Source organism: Prinia subflava, chromosome 1 (assembly GCF_021018805.1).
Source record: "Prinia subflava isolate CZ2003 ecotype Zambia chromosome 1, Cam_Psub_1.2, whole genome shotgun sequence".
Classification (NCBI taxonomy): Eukaryota; Metazoa; Chordata; class Aves; order Passeriformes; family Cisticolidae; genus Prinia; species Prinia subflava.
In genome coordinates this window covers 95988801-96002533 of record NC_086247.1, presented here as the reverse complement: position 1 = coordinate 96002533, position 13733 = coordinate 95988801, and the positions used below count along the sequence as shown (strand labels likewise).

At 38.4% G+C, this 13733-nt stretch overlaps 1 protein-coding gene across 3 annotated transcripts in view; it reads right to left on the bottom strand.

Annotated features, from left to right (window-relative positions):
- ICE1 (interactor of little elongation complex ELL subunit 1) overlaps positions 1-13374 on the bottom strand; it is a 39525-nt gene extending 26151 nt beyond the window's left edge. For 2 of the 3 annotated variants that reach the window (XM_063404458.1, XM_063404476.1), the window contains exons 1-10: positions 13244-13374; positions 12381-12439; positions 10741-10775; positions 10275-10293; positions 9390-9501; positions 8325-8401; positions 3088-3125; positions 1216-1298; positions 913-952; positions 771-827 (exon numbers count right to left, since the gene is read on the bottom strand). In XM_063404458.1, the coding sequence (XP_063260528.1) occupies positions 771-827; positions 913-952; positions 1216-1298; positions 3088-3125; positions 8325-8401; positions 9390-9501; positions 10275-10293; positions 10741-10775; positions 12381-12439; positions 13244-13327 (604 nt within the window). In that variant the 5' untranslated portion in view covers positions 13328-13374. Of the gene's footprint in view, positions 1-770; positions 828-912; positions 953-1215; positions 1299-3087; positions 3126-8324; positions 8402-9389; positions 9502-10274; positions 10301-10740; positions 10776-12380; positions 12440-13243 lie in introns of all 3 variants that reach the window. The other variant, XM_063404467.1, reaches the window with a different exon arrangement.
- Between the last annotated feature and the right edge of the window lie 359 nt (positions 13375-13733).

The window sequence follows — 13733 nt, the reverse complement described above, 5'->3', positions numbered from 1 at the left end:
CAAAGGATTAAATTGGGTATACCAATTCAGTACAATCCAGAAGTAAAAAATATGTCGAAACACACAGAAACTCATAAGGTATAGCTTTTTCACAAAATTTAATTTCTGAAACAAACTTATTGCAAAGCAAGAAATAGAACAGTGAAGTTCTTTTGCCTCAAAACAGCCTTCAGAATATCTTAACAGCTCAAAAGCAGTACCAGCACTTTAAAAGACTGCAACAAATACAAAAACTAAATTTGACTGAAGTTTGGCCTTGGTACTTTAGAGAAGTTTTGAAGGAGTTTGCTCCATTACAATTAGATTCAGGTAATTTGTAGCCTGTATTTTAGATCATTAGAGGACAAAAGTCAGTAAGATAAGATACAGCTACACCTCCTGTATTTCCACTTGATTTTCCAAGTCTCATATAGAAATTCTAGCTGATTACTCTCCTATTTGGTGCTTTATGATTTCAGCAAGCTTCACAGCGATTGTTAGTTTTTTTTTTCAGTGTTTGCATTCTGTTTTATAATTGCACATCAGCTGACTTCACACACGCACAGGGTAGACTAGTCATTTTTATGAATCAAGAGTTTTCCTCACTGAAAAACTGAAAATAGTAATCTATTACATTGGTCCTTCACCAGTGTAACCTACTTGTATCAATCACCTCTGCTCTTATAGCACTTTGGCCGTATCCTCTGTTTCAAAAAATGCAACTCCAGGAGAGCTGTAATAAATTCATAACAATTGGTTCCACACAGAGAATGGACTTGGCGAAGTCTTACCTTTGTCTATATCTGTTGCAAGATCTTCTCTTGAACTCTGAGTTTCTGCATGTTTAACTATGAAAAAGAGAAGTGGGAAAAAAATGTTCAAATGGAACAATACCACACACAAATTTGAAAGCATTCAAAAGTAAACACTTACATTTTCTGTGCTTCTCTTTAATTACACCATCAAGTTTTCCCTGTTAAAATTAAGAATTTTTATGTCATACATATTTTTAGAGTATCAACTCCTAAAGACCATGAAATCTATATCAACATTTCAAAGGTCTGAAAACATTTCTTCAGCTGAAAAATTTCTCCCTTACGGTGAATTGCTATGTTTACTTACTCAATATCCCCAAAATATAATTTTACTGTTTCAGCATCTATTACACTAATAGCTTCTTTCTTTCCCCCAAAATATACTAAAAAATGTTTCACCTAAAGACAAAGAAAGCCTTACTTGTGCTTTTTTAAGCTCCTTTTCAAGCCTTTTCTTTTCAGTTTTCAGTTGTCTGAAGTCCTGTGTATGCTTTGTTGCAGCCTCTTCAAAAAAGAACCAAAATTCAATTTAGAAACTACACTGTAAGAGGCCACTAAATTAAGTGGTGCTGGTCACTAGTTTGAAAATCAAATTACCAGAAAAAAAACCAGATAGTGTGAAATACAAATCTATTGTATTTCATTCAGACAACAACTCATGCATACAAGTATGTTGCCTTCTACTGCATAATTACTGTTTTGAACCACTGCAATATTTATTAGTTTTCTCAATTATATGCAAGAATGAAGAGTGGGTCATCGTGTAATGATATTGTACTGTAGAACAATATACACCAAGTGAAAAAAGGACATGAAATTGTGGTGCAAGTGTATTTTTACACACTTTATTCTCTTATTTAAATAAGAGCTCTGGTTCAAAGATGAAAATGCCATAGCCAGCTGTATTAGAAAGATACAGACAGCACTCAAGACTAATAGAGAAGAGGACCTTATCTCTTAATGTCTAACAGACACCTGGGAAGAGCGAAGATGGGTGAAAATAGAGGGTAGGGTAGGTGAGAACTGAATGTGAGGTTCCTAGGAAAATTCTCAGGTGACAGAGTCAGCTGACAGAACTCCTGAGAGTTCAGCTTGATGACTTATATATGGATAGGAAAGAAAAGAATTGGAATCTTCCTGCTGATCACATCAGAAGACAGCCTATTAAAATAAAAGGTGTTTAAAAGGAACCTTGAGTGGTAGGCTAACAAAAAATAAACATGGCAAAATTTGATACTGATAAAAGATACAATGTTTGAGATATTTATTGAACATAGAAAAACCAAAACAGATAAAATAGTCACTGAAATTGGACCTAACACATACTCTCTCTCAATATTTTGTTCTAGTTCTGCCAGAATTTGAGATTTTGGCGGTGTGTAAAAAACCTGGCTGTCCTGCCACGGAACCCCAAAATTCTCATCAAAATAAGCACCTTGTACCTGTACTTTACACTAAGATTCAGGGGGTTTCCAACACTAAGATATGTCACTCAGTTCACTGTACTTCAAACTATGGTAAGCACAGCTAAAACATGCGTGATATGAATGCAAATATCTGCTTTGCCACTTGATGATACAGCAAATGAAGTCTCAAAAAGTCTTACGTATATCCATCCTCTACCAACAAAACAAGAAAAACCAATGCCATGAAACAATGCTTTCTCTCCATGTAAAAACAAAGCAAGCAAACAAACTAACCAAAATACTCGTGCCAGAATATTTAAAAATCAGAAAACATGCATCAGGAACACCATATACTTAAATATGAACATAAAAATGAAGAATCCTGCCAGGATTATTAGAACAATGGTGCACCATGCCTGTGAAAATGGGCTTGTTGAACTAGATTTAATTAGCTGGAGGGAAAAACATAACAAATCATAAAAAGAATCCAAGAACAGCTTTCCTGTGCAAGGAGGTATTAAGAAGATGGAATGAGACTGTTCACTGCTGTATGGTAGACATTAGGTATAAACTGAAACATGGGAGTTTCCAACTAGTTATAAAGAAAAATCTGCTATGAATCAAATTGCCTAGAGAGGCTGGTAAGAGTCCATCCTTTGAAGTTTTCATGACCAGAAGTTCCCTTCCAACTTCATCTATGTCATTTGCCTAAGAAGCAGAAAACATTCTGTAGGTGGGCTGATGTAAATCAGAAACTAAGCACCCCACATAGTACTGGCCTGCCTTGCTCCTTGGGCATCAAAGTTAAAGTCACAATTCCTCTGGACAGAAAAGGAAAAAAGAGATTATGTTACTGTACTGCTGTCCTACTCAATGTAGAAAGTTACCTTCAAGTTTTTTCACTTTTGTTTCCAGTTTCTTTCTCCTGTTAAAAAGAACATATTAATAGGTCACTTTTTAAAAATAAAATTATATTGCATGAAAACCCAGAAAAAATTAAATCTAGCCATTCAAAGAAAACACACCTCCTATACCCAGGACCTGTGAGACCAGTGAGTCCCTGAAGTTGAAAAATTAAATTTGTGGCATGTTGCTGACATTCTGACACAAACAGCTGTATCTGTTACAGAGGCAAAGTTTGCTTTTAAGAGAGTCAATCCACTAAATATACCTTCAGCTACAACTAGGAATTAGAAACACAACCCCAGAAAACTGGCTTCTGTTTCTTGCATTTCTATGGTGTAATGCAGATAGGTTAGTTTTACTCCTTAAAAACAATCAGGCTTTGCTTACAATGAATAATATCTAAGCATGAGATAATCAGGAATAGCCTTCAGGATGTCTTACTTCCCACACCATTTTGTTCAGAACACCCACCAGACGCTTTTTTAGACTTAAGATCAAACCAAAGGAAAAAACATTAACCATCCTGAACAATTTTGACTTCAGCATTTCCAACCCTACCTTATATGTAAAACACATAGAACTGGAAAATAAATAAATAGAAAAGTAAACATTTCTATTACTTTCTTCTGTTAAATTCCTGTATCCCAGAAATTGTTTTTAAACTGTTGTTGTAAGTAGATGATTCTACCAGTGATCAATGATCACTTTCATGAAGCAGAACACAGTTCATCTATACCCCATATTAAAACCTGTGTAATAGATTGAGATTTACCATCTAAGCCTTTCTGAGCGTTCAGGCTTTCATTACCACTTCAGACATTAACCAGAATATATTCAAAAACCCACTCATAAATGGTATGATTTACCACCTTTTGCATGTTCAATAGTCAAAGTATTTATAGTATTAAGTAATAGACCAAGGATTCCGTGCCTTTTCAGCCTGAAGAATTTCATATTTACTTTCCTATTTGATGGCTTTGACAGTCAAGCCATAGGTGAGAACTTCAGAAAAATTTCTCACAAAACATCTTTACAGAAAAGAAAAATCGGGGAGTTGGGGGATGGAAGGGGGAAGTTGTCCTTTAATAAACAGGAGGTACGAAACTTATGTTTCTCTGTAGATTTATCTTCAAGTGAATACACAGAAGTACTAAGTCTAAAATGCATGGAAGCAAGATCAGTTGACACAAAAGACCACAGAGATGCTGTTTACCATTGGAGGGAGAAGACTCATGCAGTCAAAGCTCAATTAGAATTCAAGCTGACCAGTACTCTGAAGGACAACAAAAAGGGCTTTTCAAAATATCTTAACAGCAAATGGAAGATCAGAAATAACATCAGTCCATTGCTTGATGAGGTTAGTCACATCACAAATATGAATGCAAAGCAGAGATGTTTAATGCCTTCCTCACATCTGTCAGGTGACAGACCCTGGGACTCCCAGAAACCTGTACTGGAAAACCATGACTGGCTTGTTTAGCTTAGGAAAGAGAAGGCTAAGGGGTGACCTCATCACGGTTTACATCTTCCTCAGTGGGGGACAGTGGAGAGGAAGGTGCTGATCTCCTCTGGTGACCAGTGATAGGACAGAAGGAAACACAATGAAGCTGCATTGGTGGAAGTTCAGATGGGACATTAGGAAAAGGTTCTTCATGCTCCCCAGGGAAGCAATGATTGACACCAAGCCTGTCACAGTTCCAGAAGCACCTGAATGACAGTCTTAGTCCTACAGCTTAGTTTTAAGTCTTATGTCTCCCGCGAGAAGAAGGGAATTGGACTCAATAATCCTCATAGGTACTTTCCAACTTGAGATAAAAAACCTATGATACAAATAACTATGAATTTGAATAAACAAACAGACACTACGTGCCAACATTATCATTGCAATAATATTTACAAATTAAATAATTACATTTACATATGTAGTACTATACTAATTTCATCAACACACAACTACATGAAGAAAATAGATGTTAAATCTAGCAATTTACAAAAAGCAATTTGCAGATGAGGCATTTGGGCAGAATTCCTCTTATGCTACCCAACTCCAGTTCCTATCTGATCTTTAAGATACATGCACAACTGCAGCTTGACAGAATGCTATGCTAACAGAAGTTGTACTTCATGGGAATTGCCATCCTTGTAGAATATTCAGATCTCAACTAGACAGTCCTGAGCAAGTTAACTTAAACACTGGTTCTAATGGCAAATTGGACCAAAGGACATGAGTGATAATTTCTGACCTAGGTTTTTTAACAGTAACTGTAGATTAACAGTAATTTTATGAACAATTCACTATTACTCTACTTTTGAAAAAATCCAGCTTTCAAATTACTTAACTCATATGACCTACTGCTTAAAATGGCCTCAGTATGAGAGGTACACAAAACAGCTACAGTATCAGGCTGAGCATCAGGCTGCTCCATCAGAATTGAGGCTGAGGTTGCAAGAATCATCTGGAAGTTATCTTGTCTAACCCATGCTGCTCAAGCAGGGTCACCTACAGCTCACTGCCTAGGACCATCTCCAGATGGCTTCTGAATATTTCCAAGGATGATGAGGCCACAATCTCCCAGGGCAATCTATGGAAGTACTCAAGTCATTCTCACAGCAAGTGTTTCCTGATGTTCACAGCAAACATGAACTTCTTTGTGTTAGCTTGTGCCCATTATCTCTTGTTCTCTCACTGGGGTACAAGGAAGTGAGCCTGGCTCTGTCTTCTTTATATGCTCCCTTCAGGTATTTATGGACATTGATAATACCACCCCTAAGTCTTTTTTTCTCCAGACTTAAACAGTCCCAGTCCTCTCAGCCTTCTGTCAATGGAGAGCTGCTCCAATTCTTAATTATCTTCATGGGCCTTCACTGAACTCACTCCCATATATCCACGTCTCTCTTGTATTGAGGAGTCCAGAACTAAAACAGTACTTCAGGGGTGGCATCAGCAGTGCTGAGCAGAAGAGAAGTAGCACCTCCCTCACCTGCTGGCAAAACTTTGCTTATGTGAAAACCAAGATATTGGTAGTCTTCTTTGACACAAGTGTGTCATTGGCTCACATCATGAGAGCACCCCAAGCTGCTGTCCACTAAGTGTCTCTCAGCACATACTGGTGCATGTGATTGTTCCTCATCAGGTACCAGGCTTCACACATCTCCTAGCTGAACTTTCCAAGGTTTCTGTCAGCTCATTTCTTCAGCTTCTCAAGCTTGTGTTGGACAGCCCATCAGGCACATTTGTGTCACTGGCAAGCTTGCCAACAGTACGCTCTGCCCCATCATGCAGATCACTAACAAGATGTTAAACTGAACTAAATGCACTATGTAGCCCTCAGTGTCCCCTCCCAGGGTAATATTATCTAACTGGTCTCCAACTAGACTTTGCACAGTGTTCATCACCACTCAAGGCCCAGCCATTCACCCAGTTTTTGACCCACTGTCTGTCCATCCAGCCCCTACAGCGCCAACCTAACGGGCTATGATGAAGCTGTTATGGGAGATGGTGTCAGAGATCTTACTGATGGCCTTTCAGACCCTAGCCACTGCTCTCCCCTGATCTAGCAGACATGTTCATTTATATGGTCAGGGAAGCACAACTTCCCCTTGGTGAGGCCCTCCTGTCTACTCCTGAGCTTTTTGTCCTTCATGTGCCTGAAAATGAGTTCAAGGATGAGCTGCTCCATCACCTTCCCAGGGATCAAGGTGAGGCTGACTGGCCTGTAGATCCCTGGCTCCTCCTTCTTGAAGTTATGGATGACAGACAAGGACAAACATTATAATGACAAAATAAACTGCCAGCACCTCAGAGTGGTCAGTTCCCTCTTAAGATGCAGCTAGCAATGGGGTTGCTGCTCTCTGCTGCTCTTAGATAGGACAATGTGCTGAATATTTCATTAAGCTCACAGTACATTGAGAACATCTGTATATGAAGTAAGTGCAATCTGGCTGAAGAAATTAAATGCTAGTCTCCTCATACAGTCTTTTGGGTAATAATGGCTTGCTGCTCTGCTTGTGAATACTGTATGTTTCACAAGTCATATAAAGATACCAAGGTATTTCTTTTGAGAAATGCTTCAGTCACTTTGTCATCTCCATGGACCTTCATTAGACTCTCTGCCAGTATACCCATATCGCTTGTACAGAGAAGGCCAGAATCGGGCACGGTACTTCAAGGCACGGCCTCACTAGTACTGAGCAGAGGGAACCAATCCCTTCCCTTGACCCGCTGGTAGCACCAAAACAGCTTAGAAACACCAAAGTTAAAAATGATAACCAGTTTACATGAAAGCAAGGAGTCACCGGCAGCAGTCCCAGTGGGATGTGTGCAAGAACACATCAGAAATAGAAGCTGACTACAAAACCAGAAGGATCTTAGAATTCCAAGAGAGCAATCATTGCATTTCATAAATGCAAAGTGATGCGCATAAAGAAAACCACAACTACCAACACTTTGCTATTTATTAGGTGGTTCTCTTCTGAGAGTATGAGTACCTTCCCACACAATATTAAGAAGTCACAGTTTCCTGATATAGGTGATTTAAAGGATTAAAAAGCAATTAGAAAAGTTCATTAGAGTATCCATCAAGAGCTGTAAGAGTTAACACACACATATGCTCCAGGCAAGGAAACCTTTGAGTGACTGCTTACTGGAAAAATAAACTTTGGAAATTTTCAAGGCACAGCTTCAGAATATTCTGTATTACAGCAGTAAAAGTGACTTCTGCACTTTTGGTGCCAAATTCCTCCTGTTCATTTCCAAACATAGCAGACAGTTCACTATAAATTGCTGAGCTGTTACATTAAAACAGTTATTTTAAGGACTGATTTTAGTACAGACCACTTTGGCAATATCATTCCTAAACTGGCCTCAGACTTAACAGCAAAACTAAAATGGATGGCAATAACAAAAAGCTGAGACTAAGAACTATTTAAAACTGGAGAAATTACAGCTTTTTTTTTCAATTGCATCCCTTTCTTCAAAACTTTCATTAAACAATCGCATAAAGCTACTTCATGACAAGACAATAAATAAACTAACACTGCACTCGAGTGTTTGCTATAAAACTAAAATCACTCTTCCATCAACTCCTTGTTCTAAGAACCCATAAGTACAAAAATTTTTGTGAAACAGAAAGCATAAGCAGATAAGGTTTAACACTATCAAGTTTGGAAGGCGTAAGAGAAGTGAAGAAAGGTTGGGAAAAAAGGAAGCGTCACTCACACAGCATCACTGTTTAATATTTCTTCTTTAACTTTAATATATTCCAGTTGACTCTCACGATAAATCTTGAGAGAACTCTGAAGAAGAAAAGCACAGTTAAAATATGTCCATATTGAGGGAAAAAAAAAAAAACCAGATAGCAGATACCTTACCTCTTCTACTGAAAACAGTGCCTGGCCAAAAAAGTACATTCAACAAGAAAAGAAGCAAGTTGGAAAATCAGGTTATCCTCCTTCTTTAAAGGCAAAAGTTATAACATGAAACACATAAATCTCTATATGTCTATCTTTTGAGTACATGCCCTCAACACCTAGCTGGATAGGAAATTGAAGCTGAAGAACTTAACTATTATACACCATACATATAATCCTATGTTTTTCTGAAAAAGTGCCATCAGCTACTAGTGCTTGCTGAGGGAAGAGGGATTATAAAACCATTCTAACAAGAACACTAACTAAGTACAGCAACAAGACAAATGTTAGTATAATGTCTTGTAACATCATGAAAAACCTACAAGAAAGAAGGTGGGATATTTTCTTCAGAAATTGTAATAATGTCTAGAAAATACATACATGTAGATAATTTGAACAATCTAAACCTTCTTTCCTGTAGACTAAATCTCAGCTAAGCAATGGGCAAGAAATTAGGAATAAATTTAGGAAGTTAACGATACAAAAACATATGTTCAAAAAGGTAATAGAAGCACAACACTATTCTGCACAGACCCTCTTTCTTGGCACCTTTTCACTAGTACAAGTTATATTCAATAATCCGAAAAGATCAGAGCAGAAAATCAAAGGAGTCTGAATGTTCCTTTCTCTCTCCTTTGTTCCTACCTTCCTTCATAAGGAAATAACCAAAGAATCCAATCAAAAATTGTAAAAACATCTTAAACTTACTGCCTTTCTGAAACCTATAGTAATTTAATTAATTTCACCAGACCTACCCCAATAAGCTGGAAATAAGAACAGCACTCATTAACGTCAGCTTCATTAAGACCAGCATTAGATAGACACATTTCCTTCAACAGAAAAAGTGAAAGTTACTTAAACCTAACAAGCACACCTTTTTTTCTTCCAACTCTGCCTTCAAGGAACCCAACTCTTCCTGGCACTTTTCCAGAGGCAGAATTTTCTGTAACATCTTCTCCACTTGGCAACGAAGAGCAGAGATCTCTCTGAAATGAAATGTGCAATTAAAAAGAAAGTTGTCAAAAGCACAGATGCCTTGAAACTCAGTATTCTGATTCTTCAATCAAGCATCTGAGTATTTTGCTTATATCCTATGGAAAAAGTGCTCTAAGAGATACCCAAAAACTTCAGGAGTTTCTGTTTTCTCATTTTTCCACCCATGTAAAGAAAATCCAAGATCTGATTTAAAAACACTATACTGAACCCAAAGCTAGATGCATCAGATGGCATGTGCCACAGAAGTATGCTGCCTACACTAAAGTGCCAGTAATAAGTGTCTCTGCATACATACACAGTGCTGGTAAAGTAAGAGCAAGAGACCAACCGCAGTGTTTCCAGCAGGCAGGCTGGAGTCTATAAAAATTATATGCTGCCTCTCCCTCTATAGTCACAGAGTAAACAAGGGCACACAGAAACAGCTCTCTAAGTCGAAAAGCTTCACAAAAATATGGACATCCCAAATTGGCTTACATTTAACCACCTCCAAAAGATGAGCTTCATATCTCCACTTGGTCACTTAAGACTATCACCAGCCCAGGGCCAGGAAAGAATCCCACACATGTATTTCATGAAGAGGAAGGATAAATTTCTCTCTTCATCATATCGTTGCTAACTATGGCCTAGGAAGCATGGTAAAAGTACCATACTAAAAGCACAGCTTAGACCCATGGCTGTTGCTATAACATCAGAGCCCTAAAACTAACCACAACACAGAGAATATAGTAGCATATCTTTAGTAAACAATATAAATCAAACTTACCGTTCAGCAAATTGAAGCTGTAATCTCTTGTTAAGGTAGAAATTAAAAGCAGTTTATCAAATGTTCTCAAGTATATTTCAATCCAACATCCACTGGCAAAGAAACATCCAGTAAAGACCTCCTCTCACAAAAAAAAAAAACCTCCCTAAGACTTGCAGAATTAAGTGTTTAATATTTGCATTTCATTGAAGAATGAATAAGAAGAGCTTCTTCTGTTACATGAAAAAGATTAATTCCCAGCAACTCAGATTTCAAATAGACCACCTTAAACCATATACCAGCAATAAGCAGATTTTAAATGGATAATTTTAATTCCAAAGGCCTATTCTCTTTACAAAACCTAACCAGTTTGTTCTTTATTAGAGACGTCATCTCATAACTTAAACAGAAAGACTAAAGCCCTTTTATAAGAAATGGTGTAAGTATACTAATTCTGTAACAACACAAATAGAAAACTAAAGGATATCACTACATTTCTGTTGATATTCCGTCAGCAAACGACTGTAAGAAAAGAAAAAATCCAGACATTACTCATTTTCTCACCTGAATTTGACAATCATGTGTTAGGGTATCTTTCCTTTTGCTTTATTGATAAATGGAGAAAGTGTAAGATTGGTTTACATTTTCTGATAGCAGTCAACATAACCATTTTATTTTGTTAAGCCATTCAAACCTCAAATCAAACTGCTTTAATTAGAAAAAAACCCAGCTGGCAATTACACGAAGTTGTAGCCATTAACTAACTGCAGCTTTAAAAAAAAAATTGCTTTGATAAAGGACATGATATATATACTATATATAGTATATATATATCACATACTATAGATATGAACATATATATATATAAAGCGTATTTCCAAACTTGAAAGGATGTTTTCCTAAAAAAGAACACACATCTCAGAGAAATAGTTTGAAAGACCCTAATAGACTTTAATCTTTGTATTATTCTCCTAGTAGCCATAAAGGGTAACACTCACCAGATGCAAGAGGGCCATGGGACAGCACCAAGGAAAGGTACTCTTTTCTTTCCTCAAACATTATGTTTTTTTAAGATCAGAAAGAAGAAATGACAAGAAAAAGTAAGTAATACCATGGGGTTTACCCCAATACAAAGAGGGCTGCATTATTTTCTATTGCAATAGTTAAGAGTAATCCAGTAAAGCAAAAGAGAAAGGCTGAATGGCAAGTAGGTAAAGAAGAGGCAATTTCCGCAAGAAATATGTCCACTGGCTGAAAGAAGAGGGACACAAAGTTTAGAGGTCAGAAAAAAAATCATATCAGAGTAACAGAGATTTGAAAAAAGGGTACTAGTTAAGAGACCCAGTGTGCGCTAGCTTAAGTACTCTCTGGAAAGAGTCCTCAGAAAGCAGGACTGGCATTTAGATTCACTAAAGCTAGATTGACACATATCTAGGAAAGGGTACATAATAAACAAACCATTACAATTAGGAGACTCAGCATGGACATTAGGCCATAGTATGGAGGAATATTTAACAAATCTTGATATATTATTCCATACAATCATATGTTGATGGGTTTTGAGAAGAATTGGAAGCAAGCACAGAAAAGAGAACAAACTGGAAGAAGGATTTCATAATCATCTTGTTCTGAACAATGTTCAGCTTCACTTTTCATATTCTGAAATTTAATTCCAACAGAATTTCAAAATTTAATGATCAAACTAAATTCTGCTGAAAAAGTTCATATAAATCTGTACTCAACTTTTAGTTGTCATTCTTCACTACAGAAAAATGAAATAAGCAAGCACAGTCAAATGAAGGAAATATAAACAAATATCAAAGATCTACTTCTGCCTTAAATAAATAAATTAAATAAATTTCTTCAAAGAGCTGCTTCTGCCTGCACCTCTACTAATATTACAGGTACACACTGTTTACTGTCACTATACACAGACGTTTTAAGAATAAATTAGTCTTACAGTCTAGATTTAGGACATGTTTGTGAAGAACTACTTTCATTTTGAGGAGCATTTAGTGTAGTGCATTAATGAAGATCCACATTCCACAAATCATATTTCCTACATTGTTTTAAGTACTTAAGAACAATAAAACCCCAACAAACGAAAATGTGTTCAATTGTACTTACTCTCCATCAATCATTTTTTGCTTCAGTGCAATTAATGCAGCTACATATTCATTTATATTCTGTAAGGAAGAGTCTCAAGTCAGTAAAGAACTTACACCCCAAAAACTAGCACCATAAATAACCCCCAATCTGACTGCTAATGTTATAGAAAATACAATGAACTGTCTTATTTTTTGCAGTTCTCCTGGTGAACGAGTTACTGAATCACCCCAAGTACATTCATTTAAATATATGCAGAGAATGCAGGCTCCACAAGGAAGTATGCATCTTTAAATGAAGCGTTACTACAAAAACTTTTCAATCTTTGACTTTACAATAGATTCTATACTAAATCACTAGAACTTTTCCCCTCAAAATCCAATTGACCTTTGGCAGAATATCAGCAATAGACATTAGCTCACTTGAGTCTACAGATTTTCCAGTTTCTCATCCATACCCATTTTAAGTGTGCCCTGTGATCTCTCAACAGGGCCTTCTCTTCATTTAAAGAAGAAACAAGAATTACCCAAAGCATAAGACCATAAACACGCTCGTTTCAGAGCCCTCAAGGAAGTAAATCATTAGTCCTTATACTCCACCGAAGCAAAGCGAAAAGGACACTAGAAATTCTCTGACAGATGGCACTAAGCACACCACAGAGACATGAGCCACTTTTTCACACTTTGTCTGGCTAAAGCTCGCCACTACTGCTACTTTTACAGCGCCTGTTTACCACGCACGCTGTCCGCGTTGCCGACGGCACAGGGAGCAGTGACTGTGGTAACCCGGCACTTCCCACAGCCAGCGCCCCGGCGCTGACCCACTACCTCGTTCGTGAGCAAAAACCCCACTCCAGCGCCACAGGGACGGCGGTCCGTTCCTACCTGCTGGAGAACACCGCAGTTGGCACACGTCCCGCCGGCGGCCGCAGTCCCGGCCGGCGCCGGCGGCGTCTCCCCGGGCATCATGGTGCCCACGCCTCCGTCCCGCCCCGAGATGCGTCACACACCGCGCCACAGCCTTAGCAAGGACCCTGCTCGCTGTCGCCTCCTCAGGAATGATGTGCTTTGCTGCCTGACTAGTACAGCAGAAAAGACAGCAAGAAGTGCTCTCTGCAGCGACTAAGCATTCAAAGGAACTGGTGAACAGCGACTTAGCCCACTGAAAGGGGCTCAGCCACCACCTGTGGGCATGCTGTGGGCACGTCTGGTACTGGTACTATTATGGTCCTAGCGCAGGCGCGGGAAAGGGCAGCCTCTTTCACCTGGCTCGAGAGGCGGGACGGAGCCGCCGCTGGGGTGGTGCGTGCGGGGAAAGGCGGGGCCTGCGCGCACGGGAGCAGCTGCGCAGTGTCAGTGCGGCCGCGAAGCCAGG